General features: G+C 43.5%; 1 protein-coding gene across 2 annotated transcripts in view; it reads left to right on the plus strand.

Annotated features, from left to right (window-relative positions):
• col8a2 (collagen, type VIII, alpha 2) overlaps positions 1–18,778 on the plus strand; it is a 172,146-nt gene that overhangs the window by 109,232 nt on the left and 44,136 nt on the right. For both annotated transcript variants that reach the window (XM_078423168.1, XM_078423169.1), the window contains exon 2: positions 11,022–11,184. In XM_078423168.1, coding sequence (XP_078279294.1) covers positions 11,022–11,184 — 163 coding nt within the window. The remainder of the gene's footprint in view (positions 1–11,021; positions 11,185–18,778) is intronic.

The raw sequence follows: 18,778 nt of genomic DNA on the forward strand, positions 1-18,778 counted from the left end.
CCTAATTTACTTAGTTTCGTTTTAGTTCTGTTTATTATTGTCACATGTGCTGAGGTACAGCCGAAAATGTTTCTTTGTGTGCTATGCAGTCAACAAAAGGACTATACATGATTACAAACAAGCCATTCACAGTGTACAGATGAAGGATAAAGGGTACAACATTTAGTGAAAGAAAAAGTCTGATATAGTCCGATGAAAGATAGTTCAAACGTCTCCAATGAGGTGGATGGGAGATCAGGACCGCACTCTAACTGCTGAGGGGACTGTTCAGCTGCCTGATAGCAGCTGGGAAGAAACTGTCCCAGAATCTGGAGGTGTGCGTTTTCAAACTTCTGTACCTCTTACCTGATGGGAGAGGGGAGAAGAGGGAGTGCCCTTACTCTAATTTTAATGTTTTCTCAGGCTGACGTTCCCATAAGAAGCACCAATTTCTCTGAAACAATATCACCAATACAAAACGCATTTTATATTGAAGATGTAAATCTGAAGAAGGGTCTCGACCCGAAACGTCACCCATTCCTTCTCTCCCGAGATGCTGCCTGACCTGCTGAGTTACTCCAGCATTTTGTGAATAAACCCATTTTACATTGGTATAGAATCATTTCTAAATTCTGTCCATAGAATAAATGTAAGATAGACACAAAATGCTGGAGTAACTCAGCGGGACAGGCAGCATTTCTGGAAAGAAGTAATAGGGGAGGTTTCAGATCGAGACCCTCTGAAGAAGGATCTCAACCCGAAACGTCACCCATTCCTTCTATCCAGAGATGTTGCCTGTCCTGCTGAGTTACTCCAGCTTTTTGTGTCTATCTTTGGTTTAAACCAGCATCTGCAGTTCTTTCCTACACATAGAATTAAAGTACTCTCCTCTGAATATTTACCTACCACCCTTTGCACAGAAATGATCACTTACGCTTTTATTGAATTCTGATACTGCTAAGAGTAAAAAATCTTGACTTTTGCCTTTGTAAGAAAGACATTCAGTTCAGTTCCGTTTATTGTCATGTATACAGAGGTACAATGAAAAGCTTTTGTTGCGTGCTAACCAGACAGCAGAAAGACAACACATGATCACAATCGAGCCATTTACAGTGTAGTGATGCATGATAAGGGAATAACGTTTAGTGCAAGATAAAGCCAGTAAAGTCCGATTAAAGATAGTCCAAGGGTCACCAATGAGGTAGATAGTGGTTGAGGATTACTCTCTGGTTGTTGTAGGATGAATCAGTTGCCTGATAACAGCTGGGAAGAAACTGACCCTGAATCTGGAAGTGTGCGTTTTCACACAATTTAGATTACTATAGGATTTCTCTTAATAATAGTTCAGTGTTGAAAACCCTCAGCGGGCAATCTGTTAAGTAACCTCGGTCAGACGAGAGTTGTCTGTAACAATTTTCCCAGCTCTGGGTCGACACCACAATTTGCTTCCTGAGGACGCGTTACAAGAGAAATTCTCTTCCAGCCCTGCCGACCAAAAACCCTCCTTAACAAACAGTTTGGAATGCTATCACAGAATGTTACATCATCGCAGCTGGTGCTGAATTGTTCCCATGTAATTGAGAATAACGAGAGAATATAATCTCTTCCTTTCACTGCACACTGAGACATGTTTACCATTGACCTCGTGTTGAAAGGTTTATAAAAGACTGTGCCGGTTTTGCAGCAGCCCATAGGAAATTGAATTGCTGCCCTGTAACACACAACTAAATCTATGTCCATCAGGAGTAAATAATACTAATCCTGTTAAAATGGAATCCACTAATGAGTATTTTATGTACTTTCTAAAGTTTTAATTATTTCCTGCCACTCCACAGCAGTATTTTATTCAATAAAGTGTCATTTCATCGGTATCTTTGCCTTTTTTTAAAAATGGAAGAGATTTTATACATTAGGGGATAGACACTAAGTGATGCAGTAACTCGGTGGGTGAGGCAGCATCTCTGGAGAAAAAGAATTGGTTGACGTTCCGGGTCGAGACCCTTTTGCAGGTTGTGACAAATGGTCTTTTTCTCCAGAGATGCTGCCTGGGCCGCTGAGTTACTGCAGCACTTTGTTTCTACAGTATATACCAGCATCTGCAGTTCACTTTCTACACATCATTATACATGTGGGGGATTTGATTTTGGATTAATATTACATCAAATCTTTTAAACCAACATCTGTTTCATCTTCTTGAATTCCTTGCACCACAAAAACCATAGAATCATGAGAGAGCCCAGCCACAAGAGGAAAACAACAGGTGTATTCATTTTGCCAGGTATGCAATTCAGATTAACTGATTTCTCAACCTAGAACATAGAGCTCAAACACGTGGAGGGCACGTGATCTTTAACTCTGTTAATACAAGGGTGATTAGTACCAAGAAGAATGCCATTGTTGAAACTAGTGTTGGAGGAGGACTTACTCAGTCATTACCACAGCCACTTCTGTATCTCAGGTCAAGGGCAAGAATAAGGATAAAACTGAACCGACCTTCTAGAAACAGTTCGGAAACAGTCCCTTCAGCCCACCGAGTTCGCGCTGACCAGCGGCCACCTCACAATTTTAACTGAAGCCAATTAACCTACAAACCTGTACATCCATGGAGTGTGGGAGGAAACCGGAGCACCTAGAGAAAACCCACGCGGTCACAGGGAGAACATACAAACTCCATACAGACAGCACCCGTGGTCAGGATTGAACCTGGGTCTCTGATGCCGTAAGGCAGCAACTCTACCGCTGCGACATCGTGCCGAGCGAGGCACCAAATCCAAATGAGATGAAGTTCTTTCAGTCCAATAACTTTGCAGAGTCCTCCTCACAAATATCTGAGGGCTAGTGTCTAAACTGGAGGACTAGTCAAACAACAGCCTAATATTGCCATACGCGCAGAATCAAACATTACAGAAATGGGCCAAATTCCTTGATAGCAGTCCCTGGGGTTGTCCTTCCCACCCAAAGGACAGACCCACCAAAGACTGTAGTTACTGGTGGGAGGAAGTGGTCCTCAGCATTCATTCTAAACCCGCAAGTGAACCGGAACACTTGCATGTTCCTTTCCAAGTCAAACACCATCCTGACTGAGAGGAAGGTTCTTGTTCCCTCATCATTGCTTGGTCTGTGTATTAGAACCTCTCACTGTGAAATCGTGGGAGGTTCTTTACCACAAGCGCGGCAGCAAATCCTGAGGTACTGTATGCTTATAATTACCTTCCAGGGGACGATTAAAGATTCCAGATGTGAGCATCCTCGTTAATGATGTTCATATCCTGAAAAATGATTAAAAGTCGATCATCGCATATTCATTTCCCCCATCCCTTCCAACAGCTGGATGTGGATTTGTGACTCGTGACTTCCTGAGATCACCAAAGGAGTTTGTTCGAGGCGTATGTTGACTGTCTTGGCAGAGGACTTCTAACACGGGGAAACGGGTGCATAAGCAGCAACTTCCTGACCTCGGTAAGAAGGAGCTTTCGATCCAGGGACCAGAAAATGCAAGACAACAGTAAACCTCTGTACTGCCGCTACCTTCATCTGCCTTCAAAATGTCCAAAGCCTGGGCCTTTGGGAACTTGAAAAGTTCTTCCCACGTTTGGTCCTCACTTCAGGGCTGCACACCATGTGTGGCCCGACCAGGAAGATGAGGTTGCAGGCCACACAGATCCAAGGGTCTGTGAAACACGAGCCTCTCCAAGGAGTGGAAGAGGGCCTTTTAGCAACAGTGCAGCACCAATCACGCACAGAGACACTAATTGGAAACCAATGGGTGTTTACTGAAAATGTTTTGAGGAACAAGGTGTAATGGATATACAAGGCAGCTTGCCTGGAACTGTTGCTGGTGGTGTTGAAATAAATTAAATGGATCAAATTCTTGAGCTGTGTAGGGAGATCAACTGCACAGAAATGGAGGCACATTACCAGCACAATGTGTTTTCTGGAATATAGACATTGTATGACTTTCTAACCAATAATATTACTATTAGCATAACAATAATATACTGAAGATAGGCCCCATTGAATCTCGGATATAATATATTCAAAATAAAATGTAATATTTGTTATCGAGGCTGCTCCATGTTAGCAGATGGCAATTATTAATTCCAAATGAAACAAGAAATGATTGGAATTTTCGTAACATTTTTAATGAGAAGCAGCGGAAATGTCTCTCCGGGATGATCATTTCCCCTCCAAAATTGTTGGCACTTCCTGTGCTGGCCCATCTCCTTCAAATGCCCAACATAACTTTGACTGCAAAACAAAATGTCAGTCAGTGACATGTTTAGTTTAGTGATGGCGCGAAAATGTTGTTTTCTTAACATCATTTCTCGAAGTATGTATTTTTACAACTGTTCCAATTATGTAAAGTATGGTCCACTCTCTCTGCCAACTAGGATTCAGCAGCTTCAAATGAAAAGGTTCATTTTGTCGGTTCAAGTGCCTACCAGATATGTTGGAGTTTGTGGGACCTGGCACTTCATAGAGTCGTACAGTCATACAGCATGGGAACAGGCCCTTCGGCCCACCTTGCCCATACCGACCAACATGCCCCACCTAAACTAGTCCCACCTGCCTGCTTTTGACCCATATCCCTCTAAACCTACCCCTTCCATGTACCTCTCTAAATGTTTCTTAAACTTTGCAATAGTACCTGCTTCAATTACCTCCTCTGGCAGCTTGTTCCACACACCCACCACCTCTTGTGAAAAAAAGTTACCTCTCAGGTTCCCATTAAATCTTTCCCTCCTCAGCTTAAACCTATGTCCTCTGGTTCTCAATTCGCCCTACTCTGTGCGTTTACCCAATCTATTCCTCTCATAAAGCCCTAGCCTGTTCAACCTCTCCCTATAGCTCAGTCTCTCGAGTCCTGGCAACATCCTGGTAAATCTTCTCTGAATCTTTTCAGCTTGACAACATGGTGCTCTGATCCCACTGCGTTCAGCTTGTAAAGTACTTGTCTGGAAGTGGCTAGAAGAATGAGCTGCTGATGAAAATCTTTCTCGCCGATAATCAGGATCAGGGATTGGTAAGCAGAGAGATGATAACCAGAATCAAAACAGGCAGAAAAATAGAAACAAGTAGTGTGAAAAACGATTTGATTAAGGATAAATAAAAGATCAGAAAAATAATTAAGAAAAATATTAAAAGATTTAAAATTAACATCTTTAAAATCTCCAATGATGGCACATTAGCACAGCCGGTAGAACTGCCGCCTCATAGCACAAGAAACCTAAGTTTGATCCTGACCTCATGTGCTGTCTGTGTGGAGTTTGCATGTTCTCCGGGTGCTCTAGTTTCCTCCCACATCCCAAGGACGTGAAGGTTTGTGGATCAATTGGCCTCTGTAAATTTGCCCCTAGTGTGTAAGGAGTGGATGCGAAAGTGGGAATGACATAGAACAAGCATGAATCGATGATCGATGGACGGCGTGGACTCGGTGGGCTGGGTGGCCTGTTTCAATGCTGTGTCCTTTAATCAGTCCTTCAATCAGTAACAACTTATTAGTGGTAAAACTGAGATTTGCCTGTTTCAATCACTTCCTTGCTCGTTCAGAAAGTTAGAGTGCTTAGCTGGTGCAGGAAGCTTCCAATCTGTTCCACAGTTAAATTCTAGCTTGAATTTTGAACCTTGTAGAAGGTTATGGGGCTGATGGGCCAGTTTAATTGCTTTAATCTGTGTAAGAAGGAACTGCAGATGTTGCTTTAAACCGAAGATGGTCACAAAGAGCTGGATTAACTCAGCGGGACAGGCAGCATCACTGGAGAGAAGGAATTGGTGATGTTTCGGGTCGAGACCCTTCTTCAGACTTTTAAAGTAATTCCTTGATTTACAAAAGGGATGTGTTTTCAGAAAATGCTTTTGTGAAATGAAGCAACTGGGTTAAGTGTTCAATGGGTATTTGAGTACAGCGTGTTCAATATCTGGAGAATGTGTGATGTCCATACAGTGAATGATAGCTTCTTAAATTGAAACCACAGATTTCCACAGAGTCACCGGCTTTATGGTGAAAATTCATGAAGCAAAAATGTTTGTAAGATTAGAAATTAGTGCAATTCAGATTTTATTGAATTACTTGAATTTAAATTCCCTGGCCAATACTGTGGTATTAAAAATCACAAAAGCATAAGAACATTAATATGGGGGAGTGGAGCAGACTGCCTCTTGAATTTGCTCTGGTGTGCAGGTTAGGATGGGTGATCTGAGCTTCACTTTCACTTTCGTGCCTTGTCCCCATGTCTTCCCTAATATCTAAGATATTTTTCACTGCTGTAAATATGCTCATGACTCCAAAGTCCAAGCCTCTGTATAGTTGCCTGGTAACATAGCCACAGTACTGCCATTGACCAAGTTATCTTGCAGCTTGTAACTGTCCTAATTCATTGGATTGTTTAGAAAACAAGGAAACCAATTCAAGATTGAAAAGTGCTAGAACATTTCCATCCAAAACCGCAAGAAATTGCAGAGAATTATGGACGCAGCCCAAACCATAACACAAACCAACTCCATTGACTCCATTTACACTTCACGCTGCTTCGTGACTTCAAGGCCACCAGCATAATCAAGGATGAGTCTCACCCCCGGTCACTCCCTCTTCTCCCCTCTCCCATCTAGAGATCGGTCCTGAGCTACTATCTACCTCACTGAACACCTTCGGACTATCTTTAATCGGACTTTACTGGACTTCATCTTGCCAGACATCCCTCTTTTTAAGATTTCTCTCCTCATTTAAGATGTTCCTTGAAACCTACCTGTCTGATTAACATTTCAGTTAAATGTCCTGATACCCCTCATGTTGTTCCAGTGTCAAACTTAGTCATGTGAAACACTTTGGGAAGGTTTATTGTGTTGCCAGGACCACATGCATGTAACTGTTCAATACAACAGAATGCATGTTGTAGTTTGCTTCTTATAATTAATTCTTCAGACATCTTGAATCTTTTCCCTTTTCCCGTATCTTCATTCTAATAACAGAAGGGAGTGATTTGCTTCAGAAAGTAGTTCACAACTATCCATGTCATCCAAGCAAAGTATTAGCATGCATTGATCATTATGTCTTACATCTGCAGATGCTGGTACAAATCGAAGGTATCACAAAAAGTTGGAGTAACTCAGCGGGTCAGTCAACATCTCAGGAGAGAAGGAATGGGTGACGTTTTGGGTCGAGACCCTTCTTCAGACATCTCTTGAATCTTTTCCCTTTTCCCGTATCTTCATTCTAATAATAAAAGGAAGAAGGGTCTCGACCCGAAACATCACCCATTTCTTCTCTCCTGAGATGCTGCCTGACCCGCTGAGTTACTCCAGCTTTTTGTGATACCATGCATGTAACTGTTCAATACAACAGAATGCATGTTGTAGTTTGCTTCTTATAATTAATTCTTCAGACATCTCTTGAATCTTTTCCCTTTTCCCGTATCTTCATTCTAACAACTGTATAAATATTAAATAAATCGTTGATTGAATGGAAACTTTAATGGATTGCATCTAAACACAGCGCATATTACACACTATAGTTTAATGAGAAGTAAATGATTAGCACGTGTATTTTGTTGCTTTGTTTACTAGCTCTATTGTTACGCAAACCCATCGGCCCACATGAGGAAAGATTTTTTTTGAGGGTTACATTTACATTAATTGTTGGTAAACTTATATTTATTCGGTGGAAGCTATTAAATGAAGGAACTTGCAAAGATATGGGGAGATGGGCTGCTCCAGAACAAGGGATTAATAAATGAAGCTCTTTCTGCTTAAAATAATAGGCAGAACAATTCACTTAAGCTTTTGGAACAAAATCAGTTTTCAGAAATAACAACCATATTCCAACCACAGAATATACAAAAGCATCTGCAAGAAATTCTTATGGAAGCCAAATTTAAACCAAACATAAACATATTGCGTGATTTTGATTTAAATTCCTTTTTTCTCTTGTCAAACCATAATGTAAGCTCATCAGTGGAAGGGCCTATGGTTCTCACATCGATCTCACTAACCACGGCAGAACCCACAAAACTCAAGTAGAAGCAAGTCATCCTTCATCTCCAGGAATTAGCCAAGAAGAAATTAGTTGTTGCCCTATTTATTTCAAGCCAATCAATGGCTATGTTAAACTACCCAACAAAAGCAAACTTATCTGAATGCATTAATCGAAATGCACCAGAGAGGATTTAAATGGCACAGTGGTGCAGCCAGTAAAGTTGCTGCTTCACAGCACCAGAGATTTAGGTTCAATCTTGACCTCTGGTGCTGGCTGTGTGGAGTTTGCACGTCCTCTCTGTGGCTGTGCGTTTGTTTCCGGATGCTGCTGTTTCCTCCCACATCCCAAAATCGTGTGGGTTAATTGGCCCTGGTGTGTAGCTGAGTGTTAGAATCTGGTAAAGTGGTAGAGTTACGAGAAGATGGGAATCGATAAAAATGGGAATTAACCTAGGCTTAACGCAAATGGGCGTTTGATGGTCAACACAGAGCCGATGGGCTGAAGGGCCTGTTTCTGCGCTGTATCTTTTCAAGTACACTGTCGACTTGATTGTGAACTGCTTGTGAAGTCTACATTAACTTCTACTGTTCGCGCATATTTTTCCTTTAGTGTGTAAATTTTGAAATTACACGGTGGTTTCCAGATTTCATAATAATGGCCACAGTGTCGTTTCAGAGAACTCTAGCTCTTGCTCAGAAACAGAGTTTCAGCCTTCAAAGGAAAGTTCTGGAACAGACTTGAATGTTCCGGCTTGAACCTGACTGATGTGAATTTTACTTAATTGGGCTTTTACAGTAGGCAATTAAAGACCCTTTTCCATTATCAGTCACCATCAGGTAATTACACCATGGTGTGCGTGGCCTAGTCATAACATAAATACTGTCAGCAGATCGGAGAAAATAATCTTGCACTTTTCCCAAAAGTAAATTCACAGTCATTATAGCGGTTCACGTTGAGAGACATGTTTCATGGATGAATTCACAATTTGTATACTTTGGCTTCAAATGTTTTTATTATATTACAGAAGTTAGAAGAAAATACATTTGAGTAGAATGAGCAAATATTGCAGAAGTTAACACAAACTGTACTACCCCCCGCCTGCGGTTTACACATTCATTAACTAGCAGAACTAGCAGCTCTTCCATCATCTTGAGGCTGACTCAATGCAGCTTCCCTCTGGTACTGGAGATTTAATTTACCACAAAAAATAACAGAGAAGAACTGGATATCTTTCAACATAGATGTATTTGGAGATTTTACTCCAAAAACAGTTAATACTCTTTATAAAGGTACTCGAGTAGATTTTAATTGTTGCTAAAAAAATACCAGGGATTGTGTTTGTACTTTATAATACATAAAAACAGAACATCAAGGGAAGTTTAGTTTAGTTTAGAGATACAGTGCGGAAACAGGCCCTTCGGCCCACCGAATCCACGCCGACCAGCGATCCCCGCACATTAACACTGTCCTGCACACTGGGGACAATTTACATTTATATCAAGCCAATTAACCTACATACCTGTATGTCTTTGGACTGTGGGAGGAAACCATAAATCTCGGAGAAAACCCACGCAGGACACGGTGAGAACGTACAAACACTGTACAGACAGCACCCGTAGTAAGGATCGAACCCGGGTCTCTGGCTCTGTGAGGCAGCAACTCTACCACAGTGCCACCGTGCAGCCCCAAGTGTCATGAATTAAGAGCGTTTTACTGTCCTATGTCTCGAAATGTGACAATGAAATTCTAACTTGCAGCGGCACAGCATAGTAACAAATAAAAGTTCAGTATATTATAAAAACAGGCTGGAAATATTAATATAAGCTTATCAACCTGAAATGTTAACTCAGTATTCTCTCCTCAGCTGCTGAGTATTTCTGGCATATTTTGGTTTTACTTCAAACACCCAGAGAATACCCAGAGAAATCCCACGTGGTCATTGGGAGAACGTATACCCTCCGCACAGACGGCAACCATAGTCAGGATCTCTGGCGCTGTGAGGCAGCAGCTCTATTGATGCGTCACAGTGTTGCAGAAAATTGTTAATTATCACACTGCTGCCACTTGCATTTGCAGAATTGTAATCGGGTGATTGTCTGATTAATCGATATGTCCGATGACACAAATGTCAAAATTACAGTAAAAACCTGCGAGAAATAAATTCAGGATATTTCATGATAATTACCACATGTTTTTGGAACAGATGTTCAGGAAGGGAAGTTTGAACCATTCAGTCAACGATTAGATGGCAAGATTGTTGAGGGTCTCTCTGGAACAATTAAATCAGAACACCTATGTCAGAATTGATCTCGGCATTCCAACTGGACTTTGGAACATCCAAAGCTGGGCAAAGTTCCCTGAATAGTATGAACAGTGACAGCAACATAGAGCAAAATGGAAAGTGTATTGAATGCAGAATTTTTTAATGTTGAGATTTACATTGTTCATCGTAAATCATGTCGAGGGGCAAGCCAGGTGCTGGAAAGTAAATGAGAGAAACTGGGATTAAGGCAAATTAAAGATATACTTGCAAGTGGCAAAAAAATGTGTTTAAGTGAGATCTTAGATTGATTGCAGTAGTGTGCTTTATTGGTATTGGCACTGATGTACAGGAACTCACCAAAAGTCACAGAGTCTGTGTTGAGGCTGCAAACTGGTACATGAAATGCAAATCAAAAGTACACCTGGATAATTGGGGTAATTGCATTTCGGGGCTATCCCCACACCTACAAACATTTCTCTAGTGTCTCTTCACTTTAATGCCCCCGCTAATTCATCTACCACCGAAAGGAATGAAGGGCAGCCATTCTTATTTTTTTCTTCTTTAAAACAAAATCAGGTCTGTGTCCATTTAAGGTGTAAGTACAAAGAATTACTCTGAAGCGCTGAGAATGTTTTCAGGCAAGCTGACTTTACCTGGGTACAATTGCTTTCAGCTGGGCTGCAAAGTAAAGTTGGAGTCTTTCCAACCCTAGACTGATGGACTAAGTACAAAGATTTGCTGTGTTCGCTTTTTGTTCTAGCTTTTTTTTCTCTTCTCTTAACGGTTCCTCTTTCACCTCTCACACAGATCACACAGGAGAGGACAATGCTACAAATGGATATTTTCATTCTCGTGTTGATGACCATCATAGACTACGTTTCCAGTGGAGGCTATTCTTCAAAGTATGTGCACCCCATGACCAAAGGCCCTGTGGGACCTCCGTTCAGAGAAGGCAAAGGACAATATATAGGTAAGAATGAACCTGCAGCACCCATTGCAGTTTGAATCTTAGTGGGAAAAGCCTATGGCAAACATCACACATTTCACTGAAATATTAATTTGCTGGACCACATTTGATTTGATGTATAAACTCTAACACAACGTGGATATTTTTCTGCTCCATTTTTCCTGTTTCTTGCATTGCTGACGTGGGTAACTTTGACTGGAATGGAAGCACTATCGGTACTTTATGATGTGAATATGACGAGCAAACAGAAATAAATACATTTCAGGGGTGAATGCAATATTGTAAGCGGTGTTTAATCAGTTTTATATTCAGTCAAGATTTGTCAGCTTCAGCTATTTGAACTTTAAGACCATAAGTTCACGCGTTATAGGAGCAGCATTAGGCCGTTCGGCCCATCAAGTCTATTTCCCCATTCAATCATGGCTGTTCTGTCTTTCCCTCTCAACCTCATTCTCCTGCCTCTTCCCCATAACCTTTAAATCAATCCCTGATTCGTGAACCCACACTGTGACATACGGGCAGAAGTTGGGAGACTGCTCCATCCCTGGAGTCCCAGGGATTTTTACCCAGAGAGCTGTGAATCTGTGGAGTTCTCTGCCACAGAAGACAGTGGAGGCCAATTCACTGGATGTATTCACGAGAGAGTTAGATGGAGCTCTAAGGGCTAACGGAATCAAGGGATATGGGTGAAAAGCAGGAAAAGAGTATTGATTCTGGATGATCAGCCATGATCATATTGAATGGTGGTGCTGGCTTTAAAGGCCGAATGGCCTACTCCTGCAAACTATGTTTCCCCATGGAGTCCCCATGACAGCAGGGCACAGTCTGGGTAATTGCCTATTGGGTCCAATACCGGGACACAACAGTTACTGGTTCTGAGACAGTTGGTGTCAAAGGGTATTTTAGCCTAGCAGGTTTAGAGGCGAAGAGAGTGTGTGTGTGGGGGGGATTGAGGTAAGTTATTATGTGATTATTAAAAAATATTTCTGTGTCGTAATTAACATTTTAACTTTTTAATTTTTTTACATAAATAATATTTTATTTGCTTCAATTTCAATAGTTTTTAGATGTCTCTAAATGACAAAAGGTGCAGTTGCATCTTTAGATTTGTCTTCTGTCAGGGCCACTGGTGTACAGAGATCACTGGTCGGTACGGACTCGGTGGGCCGAGGGGCCTGTTTCTGCGTTGTACCTTTAAACTAAACTATCATAAATTTTGGCAGCAGGGCCTCTGGCCTGGCAGAGATCAGCCCTCCACATCGGGCCTAGGTAAGGGTGAGCTGTACAGGGGCTGCAGTCCAGGCTCTAGGCCGCAGTCAGCACCATCTGGCCCGGCAGCTCTTCTTACCTGTATATGGAGATGCTCTGAACTGGTGAAGAGATCTGCATCTTTGAGGTCACCATTTTAGACTTTAGACTTTAGAGATACAGCGCGGAAACAGGCCCCTCGGCCCATTGAGTTTGCGCCCGACCTGTGATCACCCCAGACACTAGTACTATCCCAAACACTAGGGACAATTCATAATTTTTACCGAAGCCAACTAACCTACAAACCTGCCTGTCTTTGGATTGTGGGAGGAAACCGGAGCACTTGTATACCCGCACGGTCACAGGGAGAACATGCAAACTCCTTACGGTCGGTACCCCAGGTCTGGATTGAACCCGGGTCTCTGGTGCTGTATGGCCGCAGCTCTACAGCTGCACCACTGTGCTGCCCCAAAATAAATAAATAAATATCATTGTGCCTTAATAAATAATCCTTTCCGTAAATACACAAGAATCACACAAACTAGATATATAAGAAAATAACTGCAGATGCTGGTACAAATCGAAGGTGTTTATTCACAAAATGCTGGAGTAACTCAGCAGGTCAGGCAGTATCTCAGGAGAGAAGGAATAGGTGACATTTCGGGTCGAGACCCTTCTTCAGACTGATGTCAGGGGGGCGGGACAAAGGAAGGATATAGGTGGAGACAGGAAGATAGAGGGAGATCTGGGAAGGAGGAGGGGAAGAGAGGGACACTCATGGGAGGGGGCATTGGGAGGGGTGACATTTCCGTCACCTACAACGGGACCCCACCACCGGCCATATCTTCCCATCCCCTCCCCTCTCTGCGTTCCGCAGAGACCGTTCCCTCCGTAACTCCCTGGTCCTTTCGTCCCTTCCTACCCAAACCACCCCAACCCCGGGCACTTTCCCCTGCAACCGCACGAGATGCAACACCTGTCCCTTACCTTCCCCCTCAACTCCATCCAAGGACCCAAACAGTCTTTCCAGGTGAGACAAAGGTTCACCTGCACCTCCTCCAACCTCATCTATTGCATCCGCTGCTCTAGATGTCAACTTATTTACATCGGCGAAACCAAGCGCAGGCTCGACGATCGCTTCGCTCAACACCTGCGCTCGGTCCGCGTTGTCCAATCTGATCTCACGGTGGCCGAGCACTTCAACTCCCCCTCCCATTCCCAGTCTGACCTTTCTGTCATGGGCCTCCTCCAGTGCCATAGTGAGGCCCACCGGAAATTGGAGGAACAGCACCTCATATTTCGCCTGGGCAGCTTGCAGCCCAGTGGTATGAACATCGACTTCTCCAACTTTAGGTAGTTCCTCTGTCCCTCTCTTCCCCTCCTCCTTCCCAGATCTCCCTCTATCTTCCTGTCTCCACCTATATCCTTCCTTTGTCCCGCCCCCCTGACATCAGTCTGAAGAAGGGTCTCGACCCGAAACGTCACCCATTCCTTCTCTCCCGAGATACTGCCTGACCTGCTGAGTTACTCCAGCATTTTGTGACACAAACTAGATAGGCTTTCTGCTTTCCACGTGGAAAGTACTGCGAGATTGTTAAGGCTCATACACACACATTAATGATTACGCTGGTGCAATACATCACATCACACCCCAAAGTTAATGGGTTCATTGGCTTGGTATAAATGTAAAAATCGTCCCTAGTGTAGGAATGGTGTTAATGTGCGGAGATTGCTGGTCGGGATGGACTCGGTGGGCCGAAGGGCCTGTTTCTGCGCTGTATCTCTGAACTAAACTAAATTTTAAAAAAATCAATTCCCTTTTCCAGTTTGGTTTGAATTTACAAATCTGTGAAAAAATTGAAAATATGTCTGAACCCCTTCTCAGCCAAGTGGACTGCAGACCGTTTGTTAATTTGTGGTATGCAAAATTATTAATAATTCTGGGTCAGCTTTCAGAAATGAGAACTGCAAACTTCTTGTGTTCCCAGAGTGCTCCTTTCCTTTTCTCACAATCCAAAGATTTTCTGGAGTCGTTCCACGATTCCTGTCATCTCCCCTCTTCCCCCTTTGTACATGAGTTTTGGTCGAGAATTATTGCAGGATATTGGCCTTGTTGGAAATCATTGCCAAGCCCGATGCTGATCTTATCCAATGTCAACAAATGTATCCTCCAGCATGCATATCACAACTGTGATAAGGAGCAGGACTTGGCTGGCTTCTCACCCTCTCTCTCTCTGTCAGTGATATTTCTTTAATGACCAGTTACCCCAGCGGGACATTCAGATGCAGTCATCGCCAGCATCGTTCATCAACACGGAGTTCTCTTGCATGGAAATGAAACATGCAGGTGTTGTCGGCCTAGGCCAGGTACCAATGACTGCAACTACGCACTAATAAGCAAGGTTAGATGCAGGAATCTCATACTGTGCATAATCTCCAAAGCACTAAATTTAAATTCTTACAGCAAGAAATCAGAAAAAAAGAATATGAAATGATGTGCAAACACAAGACATAAGACAAATTTTAAAAGAAGTAGAATATTTTTATTATGTCCAGAATTAGGTATTTCTGTGTAGGAAAGAACTGCAAATGATGGCTTAAAGCGAAGATGGACACAAAATGCTGGAGTAACTCAGCAGGACAGGCAGCATCTCTGGAGAGAAAGAATGGGTGACGTATCAGGCCTGAAGAAAGGTCTCGAACCGAAATATCACCAATTCCTTCTCTCTAGAGATGCTGCCTGTCCCGCTGAGTTACTCCAGCAGTTTGTGTCTAGTTTGGTATTTCTGTTTGGTGCCTGCATGGCTCTCTACAGGTGATGTTAGATGAGAGCAAAAATACCAATCGCTTTGCAGTAAAACGGAATCTAAATGGCCAGTGCCGTTCTGAAAATCACTGGGGCCAAGTTAATAAGCAACAGTTGCTGAAGATTACGTGAACAGATTTGGGAAGTGCAGGGGTCAGTAATCGGTTAAATATTTCTGACCCAGGGCCCACAGGGTGCAGTAAAACTCTTGCTACCGTGGTGTGTACATAATTAGAAGTTTATGTTTTCACTTTCCTGGTGCCATAAATTAAAATAGGATGACATGGTTTAGTTAACTTTCCCCATCAGGGCTGTGCTTGTTGGGCTGGCTGATTAAGGCCATGATAAGCTGAGCCGCATGGATCAGAAGGTTTCAGTTTCAGTCCAGGTCTGGACTGAATTAACTGCTCTCATCTAGGGCCAGCGACAGGGCTGGGGGGTCAGGGGTCCCACAATGGGTCTCGGCTCTTTGGGATTAAGAGGAGAACATTTTCCAACTGCCTGTTAGTCGTTGAGGGGAGGCTGCACACAGTCAATAATGTAATGTTCTGTTTGCCTGGTTCAGCATGAGCTAGCTAAACAATAATTGCAATGGACATGAACGTGGCCATTAAACCCAACTGTTGCACTGCACGTGTTTTCTGACGAGAAACATTTCCTCTCATCATAAGTCTAATAAGTGTGGGATATTAGGTGAGATAGGGTTAGCCTAGGTTGTGCTGGGATCCTTGCCCTTGGGGCTCTATGTTGACAGCCCCCTATTGAGACTAATAATCGGATATGAATGATGGCAGATCCATGTCGGGGACCAGCACGCAGAGAGTCACCTGATTGTGTGCCATCTTAGGTGCTGGGTCACCCTGCTTAGTGATACCTTGCTTTGTACTTAGGAGGTGTTCCTGGAACACTGGTGGAATTGCGGCACTAAGGGTGGTCCCAGCATTATACATGGGAGATGCGGTCGGTACTGGTGGTGTTGCTCTGCCGTAAAGCTGGGCTGAATCTCTGTCTGCCCAGCTCCTCTTCTGGGGATAGACACAAAATGCTGGAGTAACTCAGCCGGTCAGGCAGTGTCTCTGGGGAAAAGGAACAGGTGACATTTCGGGTCGAGACCCTTCTTCAGACTGAGAGTCAGGGGAGAAGGAAACTGAAGGTATAGAACAAATCAGAGCTGGCAGCGATGGCCCGAGGAGCCCACATCGTTGGCTGCGGAGGAGGCGATAACGAAGGAATGCGAACAAGTGATGACTAAGGTGGGGGAGGGCTGGAGAGAGATTGTTAGTTGGCGCAGCGGTAGAGTTGCTGCCTTACAGCGAATGCAGCGCCTGAGACTCGGGTTCGATCCTGACTACGGGCGCTGTCTGTACGGAGTTTGTACGTTCTCCCCGTGACCTGCGTGGGTTTTCTCCGAGATCTTCGGTTTCCTCCCACGCTCCAAAGACGTACAGGTATGTAGGTTAATTGGCTGGGCAAATGTAATAACTATCCCTAGTGGGTGTAGGATAGTGTTAATGTGCGGGGATCGCTGGGCGGCGTGGACCCGGTGGGCCGAAGGGCTTGTTTCCGCTCTGTATCTCTAAAAAATCTAAAAAATTTGAGAAATCAATATTCATACCGCTAGGTTGTAAGCTGGGAATCTCACCTCTGGGAACATGGGCTGAACTACTTTTCTCCGCATCGGTGGATTGGTGTGGAGTAGGTGGGCTGTGAGGGCTGGTGTTGCGTGGACTAAAGTGAATGGTGCGGATACTCAACACCAAGATGGGAGGCTCAGGTTTCCAGCCTGTTGAATGTGGGCCTTTTATACGATGTGATACGATAGAACTTTATTTATCCCAGCAGGGAGATTTATCTGCCAACAGTCATAAAACATGCACCTGCTCCCTGTCTGTTCAGATGGTCTGTACCCTATTGTCTCTCTCATCACCTCCTCATGGGTGTGTGTGCTCTCTTCCCTTTCCTTCAGTTAGCTGCACAGTTCACTCCAGCCCAGAGATGCTCAAAAGAAATGCCTGGGGTCCACTGTTGAATTTATTACCAGGACGGAGAGAAGTGAGCAACCAAACGAAGAGATGAGGAAACAGTAGCTTCCATTGGAGAGATGAGAGAGACCCTGGGATCCGGATGGTCTGTCCACACAGGGAAGCATCCATAGACAGTTAGCAGCAGTGGCCCACACTCACTGTGCTGACCTGAATCCCTGAGCCCCACACGTCAAGGTGCTGTGACCACACCACAACACAACACCACCAACACCAAGCAACCACACAGAGGACTGCCAGTGAGGAGCAGGGGGTTCCTGGCACAGCCAGGGTAGATGTCTATTTAAAGTGCAGGGTGATAGGTATCTGTGAGTGTTTGGACCGGAGAACCAGCAGGTTTGGGGAGAAGGCAGGAGAATTGGGTTGAGATAGACAGATTGATCAGCTATGAATGAATGGCTGGGTAGACCTGATGGGCCTAATGGTCTAATTCTGCTCCTAGAACTTATGAATTTATCTTGGGAATAACACCGAGGAAGGCAAGGAAATGCCACCATTTTGGGAAGGGAAGAGTTTGCCCTGGATGTTGTCTGAACCTATGTATGGTAGATGGTAGCGCAGAAATGATGAACCACATTATGCTAATACCCAAGCAATTTATGGGGCAGATCAGTTCAAATTCTTCATACACCTTACATCAATTGCCATTGTGATTCAACTACTAAATGAACCATAATTAGAAACAGTATTGAGCCAAGAAACCCGTGCTCGTGAATCAGTCATAGGTACAGGATATAGTTCAGAACTACTCATAAAAGAAGATAAACTAAACAGACAGAATGGCTGGGATTATAAATCAGTTAGTGAAGTGTACAAGGGAAATGTTTTACTATTGCTTTGATTTTTCACGTAGGTAAATGGTACTTCCAGTCTCACTGAACAGAAACAAATCTATACAACAATAATATCTGCAGTACTAGAGGACTGACATTGAGATATCTGTTTTAGACCTTAATATAACTGAAGCACAGATTTCCATTTCAGTTTTATTATATTGAAACTCCTCACCAATTCTCGGCAAATCCTGCAAGTATCAGCACAATATTATATTTAAAAAGTTCATATGAAGGAATAGTTGACTCACAAGCCAGCGAAACTAAAAAAACAAACTAAAGCAGCAAAAGTTGGGAATTCTCAGCAGGTCAGGCCACGTCCGTGGGGAGAGAAACAGGGCTGGAGATTCTTCGTCAGAACTGAAAAAGTGATAAACGAAGCTTGTAGGGTTGTAGGGAGGCTGGGAGAGGGGGTTGGCTCCAGGCTAAAACCAAGGTAACTATCAGGATAAACTGTAAGCTGGGCATCTGGTCAATAATTGAGTGGGAACAGTTTGAGAATGAGTACATAGAGGTCATAAGGTCATAAGTGATAGGAGTAGAATTAGGCCATTCGGCCCATCAAGTCTACTCTGCCAATCAATCATGGCTTTATTCACAAAATGCTGGAGTAACCCAGCAGGTCAGGCAGCATCTCGGGAGAGAAGGAATGGGTGACGTTTTGGGTC

Source organism: Rhinoraja longicauda, chromosome 27, assembly GCF_053455715.1.
Source record: "Rhinoraja longicauda isolate Sanriku21f chromosome 27, sRhiLon1.1, whole genome shotgun sequence".
In the NCBI taxonomy this organism is placed as follows: Eukaryota; Metazoa; Chordata; class Chondrichthyes; order Rajiformes; family Arhynchobatidae; genus Rhinoraja; species Rhinoraja longicauda.